General features: G+C 45.3%; 1 protein-coding gene across 1 annotated transcript in view; it reads left to right on the top strand.

Annotated features, from left to right (window-relative positions):
• The window catches only part of LOC126100904 (protein orai-2-like), a 125,120-nt gene that overhangs the window by 93,273 nt on the left and 16,815 nt on the right, over positions 1-15,032 (top strand). The window contains exon 4 of the mRNA XM_049911571.1: positions 3,009-3,164. Within this exon, the coding sequence (XP_049767528.1) occupies positions 3,009-3,164 (156 nt within the window). The remainder of the gene's footprint in view (positions 1-3,008; positions 3,165-15,032) is intronic.

Raw genomic sequence — 15,032 nt, 5'->3', positions numbered from 1 at the left:
TCCAAGGTCCTGCTCATTGGTGAGGGCTTGCCGGAGAGATGCGCTGCCCCGCTTAGTGTCTCCGCCACCATACGGTGTCTTGGACTTGATTTCACAGCAGACCTGCGCCGCTCAGCGACTATCAATGGTAGACGCTTGCTACAGACAATCAGAGCAACTCGCGCAGATCACCGGCTACGAGCTCTCGACATTATCCAACGCGCGCAATACGTGAACATGTATCATGCTTCCGGTATACCACACGTGGCTCAAGTACTACCAGTCCCAAATCTCCTGGCGCGACGACTGTTGATGGCTTTCGGCTCCTTCGTCAGCTCGGGGATGTTATTCAAGGTGCAGTATGAATCCCTTGCACTGCCACGAGATCGTGGCGGTTTGGGACTCATCCACGTGCCGACTCGTGTCAAGGCACTATACGTCAGCTCCCAACTAAAACTTTGGCATCGTTGCCCGCAGAGCCTTACTAGCCTCCTGCTTCACAACTTTGCACCGGCCTCCTTGTCCGCCCCAGTACTGGTATCGACCATTCCAACCCCCTTTTATTACATCCAACGATTTTTCCTGGAGTTCAGTTATATCTACCGGTCCTTACCACTTACACGTTTGTACCTCACGAAAACAGTCTCCGAATTGTTACAACAGTGCCGCCCGTCCAACCCCATCGAACTTAAGTATCCACAGTACGTGTGGAGCCACATATGGAAGGCGATCCATGCGCGTTTTCTCGAATCAGACGTTCAATCAGCGTGGTACATCACCGTGAATGGCAAACAAGTTAACCGAGATCGTCTGCACCGCATCCATCTCGCCGATTCATCCCTCTGCACCCACTGTGGAGTGGATGACACGGATGTCCACCGGTTCCACTGTGGCACAGCGCTAGACGTCTGGACACTTGCGCGGCGAATTTTGGCGTTTCTTACTCGTCAGACACCGGCTCAGATCGACGTCCACATGCTTTTGCACCCCGATAAGACTTTCTACCCCTCCGCCAAAACTAACTCTGTGAATTGGATCTGTGGCCACACGATCCGCTATCTTTTTACTTCTGGCGACAAGTCTACGCTAGGATATTGGACTTATCTCAACGAACGACACTGCGTCCTGATACGCAACCCACGCTATAAACAATATTTTTCCAATTTCTTACGGAGCACTTTCGATGACCCACCTAGTAGCTGGAACGTCCAAGCCATGAGAAGCTGAAAACTGTATAAAACGAACCGACCTGAATAGATCTGCTACCCGGAACCCACGCCTACGCCAGGAGAAGACACGTTTGGACGAGCTGGCATGCTGTAGGCGGATACACTTCAGGAGCTCCTGTAAGAACTGGACTTTAACTACAAGTCGCACGACGACTTAAAACGCTTTTCCTTATTTATTCTTCATAGTTTGTTCTTAAAGGAACAAGAAATTTGATTTTGAATTTGAGAAACTTTTTTTGTTCCAAAAGATTGCTTCTTCGCCAACAAGACGAAGGAGACTCAATTTTGTTTACTGGAAGGAGAAACCAGTATAATTGGAGTCTTTGTTTTCTTTTGAAAAAAAAAAAAAATGGTCCCGTGGTTAGCGTGAGCAGCTGCGGAACGAGAGGTCCTTGGTTCAAGTATTCCCTCGAGCGAAAATTTTTTCTTTATCTTCGCAAAGTTATGATCTGTCCATTCGTTCATTGACGTCTCTGTTCACTGTAATAAGTTTAGTGTCTGTGTTTTGCGACCGCACCGCAAAACGGTGCGATTAGTAGACGAAAGGACGTCGAGATGACTGGGTGTTTGTGTTGTCCTCATCATTTTCATCATCATCCAGGAAAGTGGCGAAATTGGACTGAGCAAAGATTGGATAATTGTACGGACGCTGATAACCACGCAGTTGAGCGCCCCACAAACCAAACATCATCATCATCACGAAAGGACGTGCCTCTCCAATGGGAACCGAAAACATTTGATCGCAAGGTCATAGGTCAACCGATTCCTCCACAGGAAAACACGTCTCATATATTCTATACGACATTAGTGACGGCATGTGCGTCACATGACAGGAATATGTTGTCGACCCACCTAACTTGCACACTTGGCGAATGGGTAAAAAGATTCTTCTACCTTGCCGATTTAGGTTTTCTTGTGGATGTGATAATTACTCCCAAAAAGTGATGAAAACATAAGAGTTTGTCACATAAACTGCAACAAATGAATCCAATAGTTTCACAGTCGCTCAGTTTTCCCTGTGCTCTGTCAAAACATATGTTTTTATGTTTTCAAATTTTCCCGTGTGTAGACCGTCAAATCTGAACATGTCCTGGAATTATGGAGAGCGAATTTGATTACGTGTGAGTGAGTGAACTTTGATAATTGTCTGAAAATAAAAAAATTAACTTTTCGCTCGAAGGAAGACTTGAACCAAGGACCTTTCGTTCCACAGCTGCTCACGCTAACCACAGGACCACGGCGCTTCTGAGTTCAGTCTATCCTTGATGTTGCCTATCTTACACATGAACTACTCAGTTTGTATATTTTGCTTATTTTTTCATAGTTCCACACAACTTCTTCATGTTTTCTCGATTGGTCTGTGTTCATTTTTTCAAGGCTTATCCATTGTGGCAACTTATAACTAAATCTGAGGGGGGTGCGATGGGGAGGTTCCCTTGTGATCCTAGTCGAATACAATAGCAAATATCACACTGCAATGGCTCCGCTATAAACTCCACGAAAGACTAGAAACAGACAATCGACAATAGACTGTCCGTCTCGGGGCCAGCGCTCCTCCTTATATGCAAAAGGCAGACGGCGCTGCGGACCCGAGCTCAGCCATAGCGCGACCTCTTCCGTCGGCGGTAACGCCCTGAGACACCGACGGCCGCGACAGGAACTGTGGCCAGCGATGTCACGGTTAGGGCGCGCGTGCGCGAGTTGGTTGGTTGGTTGGGTCCGTGGATACAACAGCATTGGTTCCACAAAACCTATCACGTCGGAGTGGCCGTGACAGCGGACTGCGTGGTGTGTGTGCAGGGAGGCGGCGGCGGAGAGGACTCGAGCACAGTGTGCGGGACTTACGACGGCGAGGGCATCACGGCGGAGGGCCTGTCGTGGCGCCGACTCCACATGTCGCGCGCCAAGCTCAAGGCCACCGCCACCACCTCGGAGCTGCTCTCCGGGTTCGCCATGGTGAGTCCCGTCTGTATTTATTTATTACTTTTCATTCTTCACTCTAAGGGATACAGTGGCTGTCTGAGATCCAACCCATTAAAGAGGTTCGACTTCGTTTCTTTCCCAATCAAATACCAACTGAGCTGACAGTGGCGTACAGGGTTTCCCAATTGGAAAAATTTGGGATGAGTTTGGCCTTACAACCGTAACCACCGAGAAATGTTGGTCTGAACTGAGGAGCGGGAACTACAGTCCTGATAAAAAACACAAAGCATCGAGAAGAGGAGGAGGAAAAAAATGAAACTTCACTAGTTGTGAAGTTATGGGATATTACTTCAGTGAAATCGAATCATATTTACCAAGGATCCCACTTATCAGAATGGCACGCACCTCCTCTTGCCTCGATCCATGCGTAGATCCAGTTCAGAAGAGTTACAACATCCACCCGCGCCCGGGTTCCCGGGTTCGATTCCCAGAGGGGTCAGGGATTTTCTCTGCCTCGTGATGACTGGGTGTTGTGTGATGTCCTTAGGTTAGTTAGGTTTCAGTAGTTCTAAGTTGTAGGGGACTGATGACCATAGATGTTAAGTCCCAAAGTGCTCAGAGCCATTTGAACCAATATAACATCCACGATGTATATATTTTTTACTTATAATGTGACGAGTGGAATATGAACGTGTGGAAAGTTACGTAACTCAATAATATTCATTCAGTTATGTAATTATTTCTTAAAAAGCTGATAATTACGTAAAACAGAGACAATATTTGTCTACCATTCTTTGTTAATCTCTGTCATTCTTTTCTTTTGTTTTGTACCCTTTTGTTGTCTTCTTCTGATGTACGTCGCCGATGCAAGACGCGAATCGATTTGAGGTCTGTTGAATGAAAAACATTTAACGTAAAATTATTGTAGTTTTATGTTCATTTGCTGGTAAAAAAACAAATAGAGCGTTAAAACTATTTATCATTAATTATTGGAAAATTACTTCCTCCTTTAATTATAATTTTGTATTAATTGTTTTATCATAGCTGCAAGAAGCGCAGCCATTGTTAGTTGCGATTATATAGCAACTTCGTCTGTACTTCTGGTCGAAATATCAAGGGTTTGTGTTAAACTAATTTGCAAAACAGTATTAATAATTTTTTTGGTGGCATCAGTTTAAATGATTAATTATTTATTGAGCAAAGGAAAATCTTAATTAAAAAAGAAATCCTCTATCTTTTGTTGGCCGCCATCTTAACATTTATCTCAGCGGCAAATTTAAATTACTTGAAACTGCAAACGATATTCCGATGTGTAAGAAATAAATGTGCACCGGGGGTACTGAACTCTATTTATATAAAAAAAAAATCGAATCAGACTGCATCTTCTAAGAACAGTGCTGATGGTATTTATTGTTGAACAAGATTTCATTGCTGATGTATGGGGCCATAATTAAACTACGCACGAATCACGGAGAAAAATATTTCTGGTAGCATAAGTCAGTGTTGTGTGCGGGTGATATTCTGTGGTTCCTTTTCATGATCAATTTGCTAAGAATAATTAAATCCATCGAAGACAAAAATTATAAAAGCTCTGATGTACGATCCGTAATTTTAGTGATATGAACACAACTTACAGTCAACATTATTACACTACGTCAGGTGGAATTCGTGTGCAATTTGAACAAAATAATTATCCGGCAGAAGTTGTAGTATGAATACTACAATATACATGTGTATAATATTGTCAGTAGCATTTACAAAATCAAATCAATGCAACTGCTGAATATCAGAGTGAATTCAAACCGCAGAATACCATAGAGTATCATATCATCCATATTCATTGCATTTAGTCATGTTGGTGATACGTAAAACCGTCACAGAGTGTCATAAAACCTTTGGCCTTTGTAGTCTGTTCTGAGACCAGGTGGTCCACAACAGGTGTATGCTCCTTTATATCCTGGTCACTGACACTGGGACTGAGTTGAAGGTCCCAGTTGGTCCCACATTTTCTATCAGAGATGGGCCCGGGCGTCTTGCTAGCCACAGTGGTACTTCAGCACCACACAAACAGTTCACAGAGATACGTGTCGGCCTGTTGAAAAATGGCAACGTGGTACTGTCCACGAGGATGCAGGATGTCTGTAACCTTCCACCGTGCTGGGGGAGTTCCCTCAGTCATTACCAACCGCGATCTGAAGTCATGCCAACGGCCTTGCCGCAGTGGTAACACCGGATCACCTACATCTACATGGTTACTCTGCAATTCGCACTTAAGCGCCTGGCAGAGGGTTCATCGAACCATTTTCATACCACTTCTCTACCATTCCACTCTCGAATGGCGCGTGGGAAGAAGGAACGCCTAAATCTTTCCACTCGAGCTCTGATTCCTCTTATTTTATTATGATGATCATTTCTCCCTACGTAGGTGGGTCTCAACAAAATATTTACGCGTTCGGAAGAGAAAGTTGGTGATCGAAATTTCGTAAATAGATTTCGCCGCAAAGAAAACCGTCTTTGTTTCAGTGACTTCCACGCCAACTCGCGTATCATATCAGTGACACTCTCACCCCTGCTGCGCGATAACACGAAACGAGCTGCCCTTCTTTGCACTTTTTCAGTGTCCTACGTCAATCCTACCTGGTAAGGATCCCACACCGCGCAGCAGTATTCCAGCACAGGACGGACAAGTGTAATGTAGGCTGTCTCTCTAGTGGGTTTGTCGCATCTTCTAAGTGTTCTGCCAACAAAGCGGAGTCTTTGTTTCGGCTTCCCACAATATTATCTATGTGGTCTTTTCAATTTAAGTTGCTCGTAATTGTAATTCCTAGGAATTTAGTCGAATTGGCAGCCCTTAGATTTGTCGATTTATCCTATACCCAAAATTTATCGGATTTCTTTTAGTACCCATGTGTATGGCCTCGCACTTTTCTTTGTTTAGTGCTAATTGCTTTTCACACCATACAGAAATTATCTCTAGATCATTTTGTAGTTGGATTTGATCGTCTGATGATTTTAATAGACGGTAAATTACAGCGTCATCTGCAAACAATCTAAGGGGGCTACTCAGAATATTATATATATCAGGAACAGCAGAGGACCTGTGACACTACCTTGCGGAACGCCAGATATCACTTCTGTTCTACTCGATGATTTACTGTCCATCACTACGAACTGTGTCCTCTCTGAGAGGAAATCACGAATCCAGTCACACAACTGAGACGATACTCCGTATGCACGCAATTTGATTAATAGTCGCTTGTGAGGAACGGTATCAAAAGCCTTCTGGAAATCTAGGAATATGGAATCCATCTGAGACTCCATGTCGACAGCACTCATTACTTCATGGGAATAAAGACCTACCTGTGTTGCACAAAAACGATGTTTTCTGAATCCGTGTTGGTTATGTATCAATAAGTCATTTTCTTCAAGGTAATTCATAATGTTCGAACACAGTATATGCTCCAAAATCCTACTGCAAATTGAGGTCAGTGATATGGGTCTGTAATTCAATGGGTTACTCCTATTTCCTTTCTTGAATATTGATGTGACCTGTGCTACTTTCCAGTCTACTTTCCAGGCCTTTCGTCAAGTGAGCGGTTGTACATGATTTCTAAGAAAGGCGCTATCGTGTCTGCATTCTCTGAGAGGAACCTGATTGGTATACCTTCTGGACCGGAAGATTTGCCTTTCTTAAGTGATTTGAGTTGTTTCGCAACACCTAAGATATCTACTTTTATGTCACTCATGCTAACAGCTGTTCCGTTCCCGCCAGATCACTGACGTTAAGCGCTGTCGGACTTGGCTAGAACTCGGATGGGTGACCGTCCGGTCCGCCGAGCGCTGTTGGCAAGGGGGGTGTACTCAACGTTTGTGAGGCCAACTGGGGGAGCTACCTGACTGAGAAGCAGCGGCTCCAGTCACGAAAACTGACAACGGCCGCAGAGAGGTGTGTTGACCACACGCCCCCCCATATCCGCATCCAGTGATGCCTATCGACTGAGGATGACGCGGCGGTCGGTCAGTACCGTTAGGGTCTTCCGAGACCTGTTCGGACGGAGTTTACTTGAATCTGAAGTCACACCCAATGTCTCCCCTCTCCCAAAACATTGCAAGAATGGGACCTCTTCACCACAGTCCCCAACCATGGTCATCCACAAAAAGCAGCCGCCTATGTTGCAGCGTTAACGGCAGCCTACCTGTGGGACGGTAATTCCCTAGTATGGCTGCCGTCAGTCTCCGATCAGTGATGTGGGACAACGCAGAATGTTGCAGGAAGTCCATTACTTGTTCCCCGATGGCAGGCGCTCATGTGAAGCAGTTATGATGTGTTTGCTGCACAAGGCGGCTGTCATCCATTGTGGTGTGGTGGTCTGACGTGGTCCACCGGAACCTTGAAGGCGAGTATGCCTGCCCTTACGTTCCTATACAGTCCAACATCAGACCACTGTCACATACGAAAGACCCACAAATCTGGATATTGCAGGATTCGACCTGCCAGCCGAACAGGAACCCGTAATGAGTTCTCTTTTAAATTCTGTCAACTGCTGATAACGCCGTCTCAGATGAGTACGCGGCATTTACGTGTCCTTCACAGTGATCACTCAACATGTAATGCTGTTCGTGTGTGTGTATCCTTTTCTTTTTTTCTGTTTTTTTCTTTTTTTATAGTCGATATAACTATTTTCACGTCTTCTTCTCTTGCAGGAGAGTGAGTCATTTCTCTTAAATGTTCTGCAAAAGTGATATGTTACGAAATCGCAGTGAACACCAAGGAAAATGGGAAGCTTTCAATCGGTTTTCCACATTAGAGAAATCTTCTTGCTTTGCAAATAATGAATGTGACGTTGATCCTTAAGTACCTTTCCATTATATTATAAAACTTTCATGAACGATTTTAGATCCAAAACCTATACGTGACAACGAAAAAATTACGTAATATTCTAGGACACTCACTGAAGATGCCTTGTTAAAAAGGCGAAAAGCGTCTCGGTGCGTGACTAAAATTTAAAAAATTGTTGTGTAGCATGAAAAAGGCATGGTTATTATAAACTACCGTAATCTGTATACAGCAGCTGCGAAAAAAAAATGTGTTTGAAATCTTATGGGACTTAACTGCTAAGGGCATCAGTCCCTAAGCTTACAAACTACTTAACCTAAATTATCCTAAGGACGAGCACACACACCCATGCCCGAGGGAGGACTCGAACCTCCGCCGGGATCAGCCGCACAGTCCATGACTGCAGCGCCTTAGACCTCGCTGCGAAAATTAACGTCACAAGAAAAGTGTCCTTTTAGTTTATTTCTGGAACAGTGTTGCACGAAAATAAAAAAGTGTTGTTTTGCGAACGCCATGACGCCTCTTTTCATAGCAATCTGTATCCAGAGGGCGGGCTGAAGGCATTACGGCCGTGCTTCTCTTTACAGCTACGAAAAAAGCCATCCCAGCCTCGAAACTGTAGCTGTGCGTGTAGTCCTCACACCGGAGAGTCACAGCAGACGTTAAACACTGGTACAGAAAAAAATTACACAAACGTGACTCTGTACACTTGCCTCGGAATCATGTTAACTCCGGACGACAGTGTCAAAGAAGAAATAATAGGAGGATACAGAGAGTAAGTATGCGTTATTTTGCGCTGCTGTACATAACAAAAAGCAAACGTATACCACGAAATTCAAATTTCTTATCATACCTCATCTAACATATGGTTGTGAGACTTGGACGTTAACAAAAACAGAAGAATGAAACTATGTATATTCGTTAGGAAAATTTGGAGGACAACATTTGGACGAATTCAAGAGAAAACCGCTGTAGAATGGAAAATTTAACAAACAATGACGCCTGTGATTTGTATGGAGAGAGACAGACGCTACATTAAAAATTAAAGTGAGGAGACTTGGCTGGTTATACACGCACTTGGAGCTCCGAAACAAAGGAAAATGCACCAGGTGCATCCAGAACACCCTCAGGGAGGAAGACCTGGACCACATATCTTTGATAACATCAGAAGAGACATGAACACGTTACATGTGAGGAGTTTGGACATTAAATGTCAAGACAGAACTACCTGGCAAACCACAGTGAAACCGGCAGCAGAGAGCTTTCACAGCTTGTTAAGTTAATTAATAATTGTTATCAGTCTATCCTGTGAAAGTCTTTACTTATCAGCATTACTCCATCTACAGCAATTTCGACATACTTGAGGTGTTCAGGCCTTGGTCTCCCACTGCAAGTTTCACAAAACACACTTCCCTTCATAACCAAACTGACAATTACTTCACGCCTCCGGATGTGTCCTATCAACGTATTCTGTTATTTAGTCAAGTTGTGCCATAAATCAGTTTTCTCGCTACTGCTTTCAGAACCTTCCTCATTTGTTATCAAATCTACTCATCTAATCTTCAACATTCTTCAGTAGTACCACATTTCAAAAGTTTATGTTCTTTTCTTCTCGGCACTTTTTGTCTTCAATGTTTCACTTGCAGACAAATATTTCCAGAAAAGTTTTCCTAATACTCAAATTTGTATCGGAAAGTTAACGTATCTCTCTTCTTCAGAAACACTTTTCTTGCTATTGCAAGCCCATATTTTATATCATGTTCTGCTGTCGTTAGTAGTTTCATTGCCCGAACAACAAAACTCGCCTACCGCTTTCAGTGCCTCATTAATCTGTGGGGGCGTGCTGAAAACCACTGCCTCTGATTTTTTTTTCTCGCTTCAGTAGCTGTTGAGGTATTAACTATCATACATATTACTTGGTCGACTTTCTCGCTTGTCTCACGAGCAAATTGCAACCCCCTGCCACTAGAGGGCTCCGATGTTTTGCACTTAACATGGAGGTGTGTATCGTAACTATGTCGGTGCGTGAGAAACAGCGAACTGTAATAGATAATTTATTGAAACTCTCAGCTGCCGACAGGTGTTGTTGATATACCTCTATGGGGACAGCTGAAAATGAGTTCCCCGACCGGGACTCGAACCCGGGATCTCCTGCTTACATGGCAGACACTCTATCCATCTTTTTTTTCTCGTTTTGTTCGATATAGTTCGTTGCGTTCGGTCTGGGCGGACATCACAAGACATCCGTTCAAGTTGATCGATGATGCCTTGACTTCGTTTTTTTTTATTACAGAGAGCACGCAGCCCTCTGACCGAACACGCTGAGCTACCGTGCCGGTTTGCTTACATGGCAGACACTCTATCCATCTAAGCCACCGAGGACACAGATGAATAGCGCGACTGCAGGGACTTATCCCTTGCACGCTTCCCGTGAGACCCACATTCCCAGCTGTCCACAATCTACATACGTAATGTTCCTAATAGATATTTGCACCTTCCACTCATTACTCGCGCCCACTAAGGTGACGATTACCGTAAAAGTTCGGGCGACCTGTGCGCATTCGCACAGACGAAGCTCAATGGCCGGTTAGCCCTTAACTATATATAAAGATAGTAACTGTTCTCGAAAGAACAGATACCATTGATGACCGAGGATCTTCTCTAGAATAAATGACAATTAATTGAAACCCTCAGCTGCCGGCAGGTGTTGTTGATATACCTCGATGGGGACAGTTGAAAATGTGTGCCCCGACTTAGTGGGCGCGCGTAATGAGTGGAACGCGCAAATATCTATTAGGAACATTACGTATGTAGATTGTGGACAGCTGGGAATATGGGTCTCACGGGAAGCGTGCAAGGGATAAGTCCCTGCAGTCACGTTATTCATCTATGTCCTCGGTGGCTCAGATGGATGGAGCGTCTGCCATCTAAGCACGAAATCCCGCGTTCGAGTCCCGGTTGGGGCACACATTTTCAGCTGTCCCCATAAAGGTATATCAACAACACCTGTCGGCAGCCGAGAGTTTCAATTAATTATCATTTATTCTAGAGAAGCTGCACGGTCATTAATGGTATTTGTTCTTTCGAGAACAGTTACTATCTTCATATACTGTAATAGAGTTTCTGACCGAAGATTTCGTCCACACATGGGGCGCTCTCGCCTTCAGTTGGTTGGTTGGTTGGTTGGAGGATTAAAGGGACCAAACTGCAGAGGTCATCGGTCCCTTGTTTCATAAACACACAGAGCACAGGGAAACCATCCATTAGTCATTCGAAGCAGAAGATAAAAATTCCAGGGGAAGAAAATCCCCAAGTGTGTGTGTGGTTTGAGGTTTTCGGGCGCTAAACAGCATGGTCATCAGCGCCCAAACGCATAGAAACAGGAACACATGCAGTGAAGGGACGAAGACGGACAGCGAACAAGGAGAACGGCTAAAAGACATAGACCTGACGCAGTTACAAATCCCCAAGGTCAATAATAAAGAAACATGGTAAACGGAGCATGTGATGTAATAAAATTAAATGGACCTATAAAAGCCGCTTGCGCGAATAAAACTTAAAACCCGATCTGCCAGAGAGACATTGTCACCTAAAAGAGATGATAAATCACCCTGGAGATTAAATGCACGCCTGAGAGCGGTTAAAAGAGGACATTCCAACAACAGATGGGCCACCGTCATGGTTGCACCACAGCGACAATGAGGGGGATAACAATGCCAGACCACACACAAGCGCTGCGACATCTGCAGCAATCCGACGCGCTGTCGTCGATCACCACCCATAGAGCGCGACTTGGCACCATACCATTTTCACCTCTTTCTTAAACTTAAAGAACACCCTCGAGGACTCCACTTTGATAGTGATCAAGTGGTGCAAGCTGAAGTTGTGGCTCCGTCAACAGAGTCAAACATTCTACATTGACGATATCGACAAACTGGTCTCTCGTAGGGAGAAACGTGTTCGTCGCCAGCGCTACTATGTTGAGAAATAAATAAGTAGACATGAAGCATTAAGATGTAGGATGTTAATAAGGTTTGTTTTATTTTAAAAGCTTTAAGAGTTTTCATACGAAACATTCTACCCAGTACTTTTCAGCATGCCCTCCTCGTAATTCCCTCGGTATCACCTGGCTTAATACGAGTAATTCTCTACAGTGGTCCGCAGAAGGTGGTCTAGTAATTGTCGCTGCCTCTAGATCCCAGGATCCCGGTTTCGGTAGTCAGACGGGTCGGGAATTTTCTCCGTTCGGGGAGTGGGTGTTTGCGTGTCCTAATCACTTCATCTCATCTTCATCACAAAGAATCGCATGTCGCCAATGTGACCTACAAATAGGAAGACTTCCATCAGGTGGTCAAACAACGTGAGACGGGATGTCCAGGCCAGTAATGGCGTACAATTTGTTCATTCATTTTTCCTACAGCTGTGGGTTAATCTCCAATATACAAAATGTTTCTACTTCCCCTTGACAAATCCTACCGTCTGTGCAGATAACCATATACACTACTGGCCATTAAAATTGCTACATCAAGAACAAAAGAAGATGATAAACGGGTATTCATTGGACAAATATATTATACTAGGACTGACATGTGATTACATTTTCTCGCAATTTGGGTGCATAGATCCTGAGAATCACTACCCAGAACAACCACCTCTGGCCGTAATAACGGCCTTGATGCGCCTGGGCATTGAGTCGAACAGAGCTCGGATGGCGTGTACAGGTACAGCTGCCCATGCAGCTTCAACACGATACCACACTACATCAAGAGTAGTGACTGGCGTATTGTGACGAGCCAGTTGCTCGGCCACCATTGACCAGACGTTTTCAATTCGTGAGAGATCTGGTGAATGTGCTGGCCAGGGCAGCAGTCGAACATTTTCTGTATCCAGAAAGGCCCGTACAGGACCTGCAAAATGCGGTCGTGCATTATTCTGCTGAAATGTAGGGTTTCGCAGGGATCGAATGAAGGGTAGAGCCATGGGTCGTAACACATCTGAAATGTAACGTCCACTGTTCAAAGTGCCGCCAAGGTGAACAGGAGGTGACCGAGACGTGTAACCAATGGCACCCCATACCATCACGCCGGGTGATGGCGATGACGAATACACGCTTCCAGTGTGCGTTCACCGCGATGTCGCCAAACACGAATGCGACCATCATGATGCTGTAAACAGAACATGGATTCATCCGAAAAAATGACCTTTTGCCATTCGTGCACCCAGGTTCGTCGTTGAGTACACCATCGTAGGCGCTCCTGTCTGTGATGCAGCGTCAAGGGTAACCGCAGCCATTGTCTCCGAGCTAATAGTCCATGCCGCTGCAAACATTGTCGAACTGTTCGTGCAGATGGTTTTTGTCTTGCAAACGGCCCCATCTATTGACTCAGGGATCGAGACGTGGCTGCACGATCCGTCACAGCCATGCGGATAAGATGCCTGTCATCTCGACTGCTAGTGATACAAGGCCGTTGGGATCCTACACGGCGTTCCGTATTACCCTCCTGGACCCACCGATTGCATCTTCTGCTAACAGTCATTGGATCTGGCCAACGCGAGCAAAAATGTCGCGGTACGATAAACCGCAATCGCGATAGGCTCCAATCCGATCTTTATCAAAGTCGGAACTATGACGGTACGCATTTCTCCTCCTTACACGAGGCATCACAACTACGTTTCACCAGGCAATGTCGGTCAACTGCTGTTTGTGTATGAGAAATCAGTTGGAAACTTTCCTCATGTCAGCACGTTGTAGGTGTCGCCACCGGAGCCAACCTTGTGTGAATGCTGTGAAAAGCTAATCATTTGCATATCACAGCATTTTCTTCCTGTCGGCTAACTTTCGCGTCTGTAGCACGTCATCTTCGTGGAGTAGCAATTTTAATGGCCAATAGTGTAGTTCTGATTTCAATAAAAATCCGTCTCTGAAGAGACACGAAATTCATAAAACAATGCGCCCCATTTTTCAACGTACGCTTCAGGATAGCAATTTACTGTGCATCGGGTACTCACAGCATTCGCAACCAGCTAACTAAATGGCTGACAAAGCGCATCACTAAGGCACAAACAACAGACACGGTAGGCAGGTGTGACCGCACTATCTTCTGTTGACTATCCGTATGCGTCATAGTAATTTTCACTATACTTTCAGAACTAGTGCTTTTCGGTTACAACACCGCAACTAAAATATTTTATAAAGTAATTCCTTTTCATAAATTTTAGCTTGAAATATAACATATTGTAACTTTTTCCTATGGAGCAGTGTGGTAATCTTTCTGAGAAGCCAATGAAAGTAATCACATAGAGCAACCATTCCTCATCTTCTTGGCAATTTAATGTGAGAAGGGAAATCGACGTGGGCTAACACTGTTCCATTCTGCTCTTCTGTTTCGCCAAATAACCAGTTTTCAAGAAAACTTGATATCTCTGCTTTGGGAACCAGAGGCGAACACTTTAATTTTGGGTGTCTGTGGGAAGCGGCGTGCTCCCGCGCCTCTGGCTGCGACAGTCACTTGTCGTGAAATGACACGTTGCGCTGAGCAATCAGACGCACGCCAGCGTGTTGTCGGCAGCTAGCAGCAGCTGCATGCAGTATCCCGGCTAGCGCCGTGGGATGGGAACGGCGGGCGAGCGCCAACCGACCGCCGGCGTGTCCTGGCGCCCCCGTGACCTCACGGCAGCCGCTGCGTCAGTCACAGCGCGCCGACCACTGGCCCGTTACCCAATCAACCGCCGCGTCTCTTCCGTAGAGGTGTTGTCGTTCTCGGTCAACCTGTGAGCCGCCTACGCCTGCGTGCTTCCGTGGCCGTTGTCGTTGAAGGTGAAATCCTCTAGGTCAGGGGCGGGCAGGAATTTTGCACGTGTGCGTTGCACATGCACGTGTGCAGTTAACAGGTGTTCTGCGTGCACACAGGGGCAAGCTGGCCACCCGCTTCTCACCCCTCCCCACCATACTGTCTCTCCGCTTCTTCCCCCGTAATGCGTTTTGTTTCCTGGCCTGCTTTATTAAATGAAGGAATAAGGTTAGTAGGAGTGCTTGAAAGTAATCATGGTTTGAAAGAGTACCT

This window comes from Schistocerca cancellata, chromosome 9, assembly GCF_023864275.1.
Source record: "Schistocerca cancellata isolate TAMUIC-IGC-003103 chromosome 9, iqSchCanc2.1, whole genome shotgun sequence".
NCBI classification, from domain to species: domain Eukaryota; kingdom Metazoa; phylum Arthropoda; class Insecta; order Orthoptera; family Acrididae; genus Schistocerca; species Schistocerca cancellata.
This window is presented reverse-complemented; position numbering and strand designations above follow the sequence as displayed.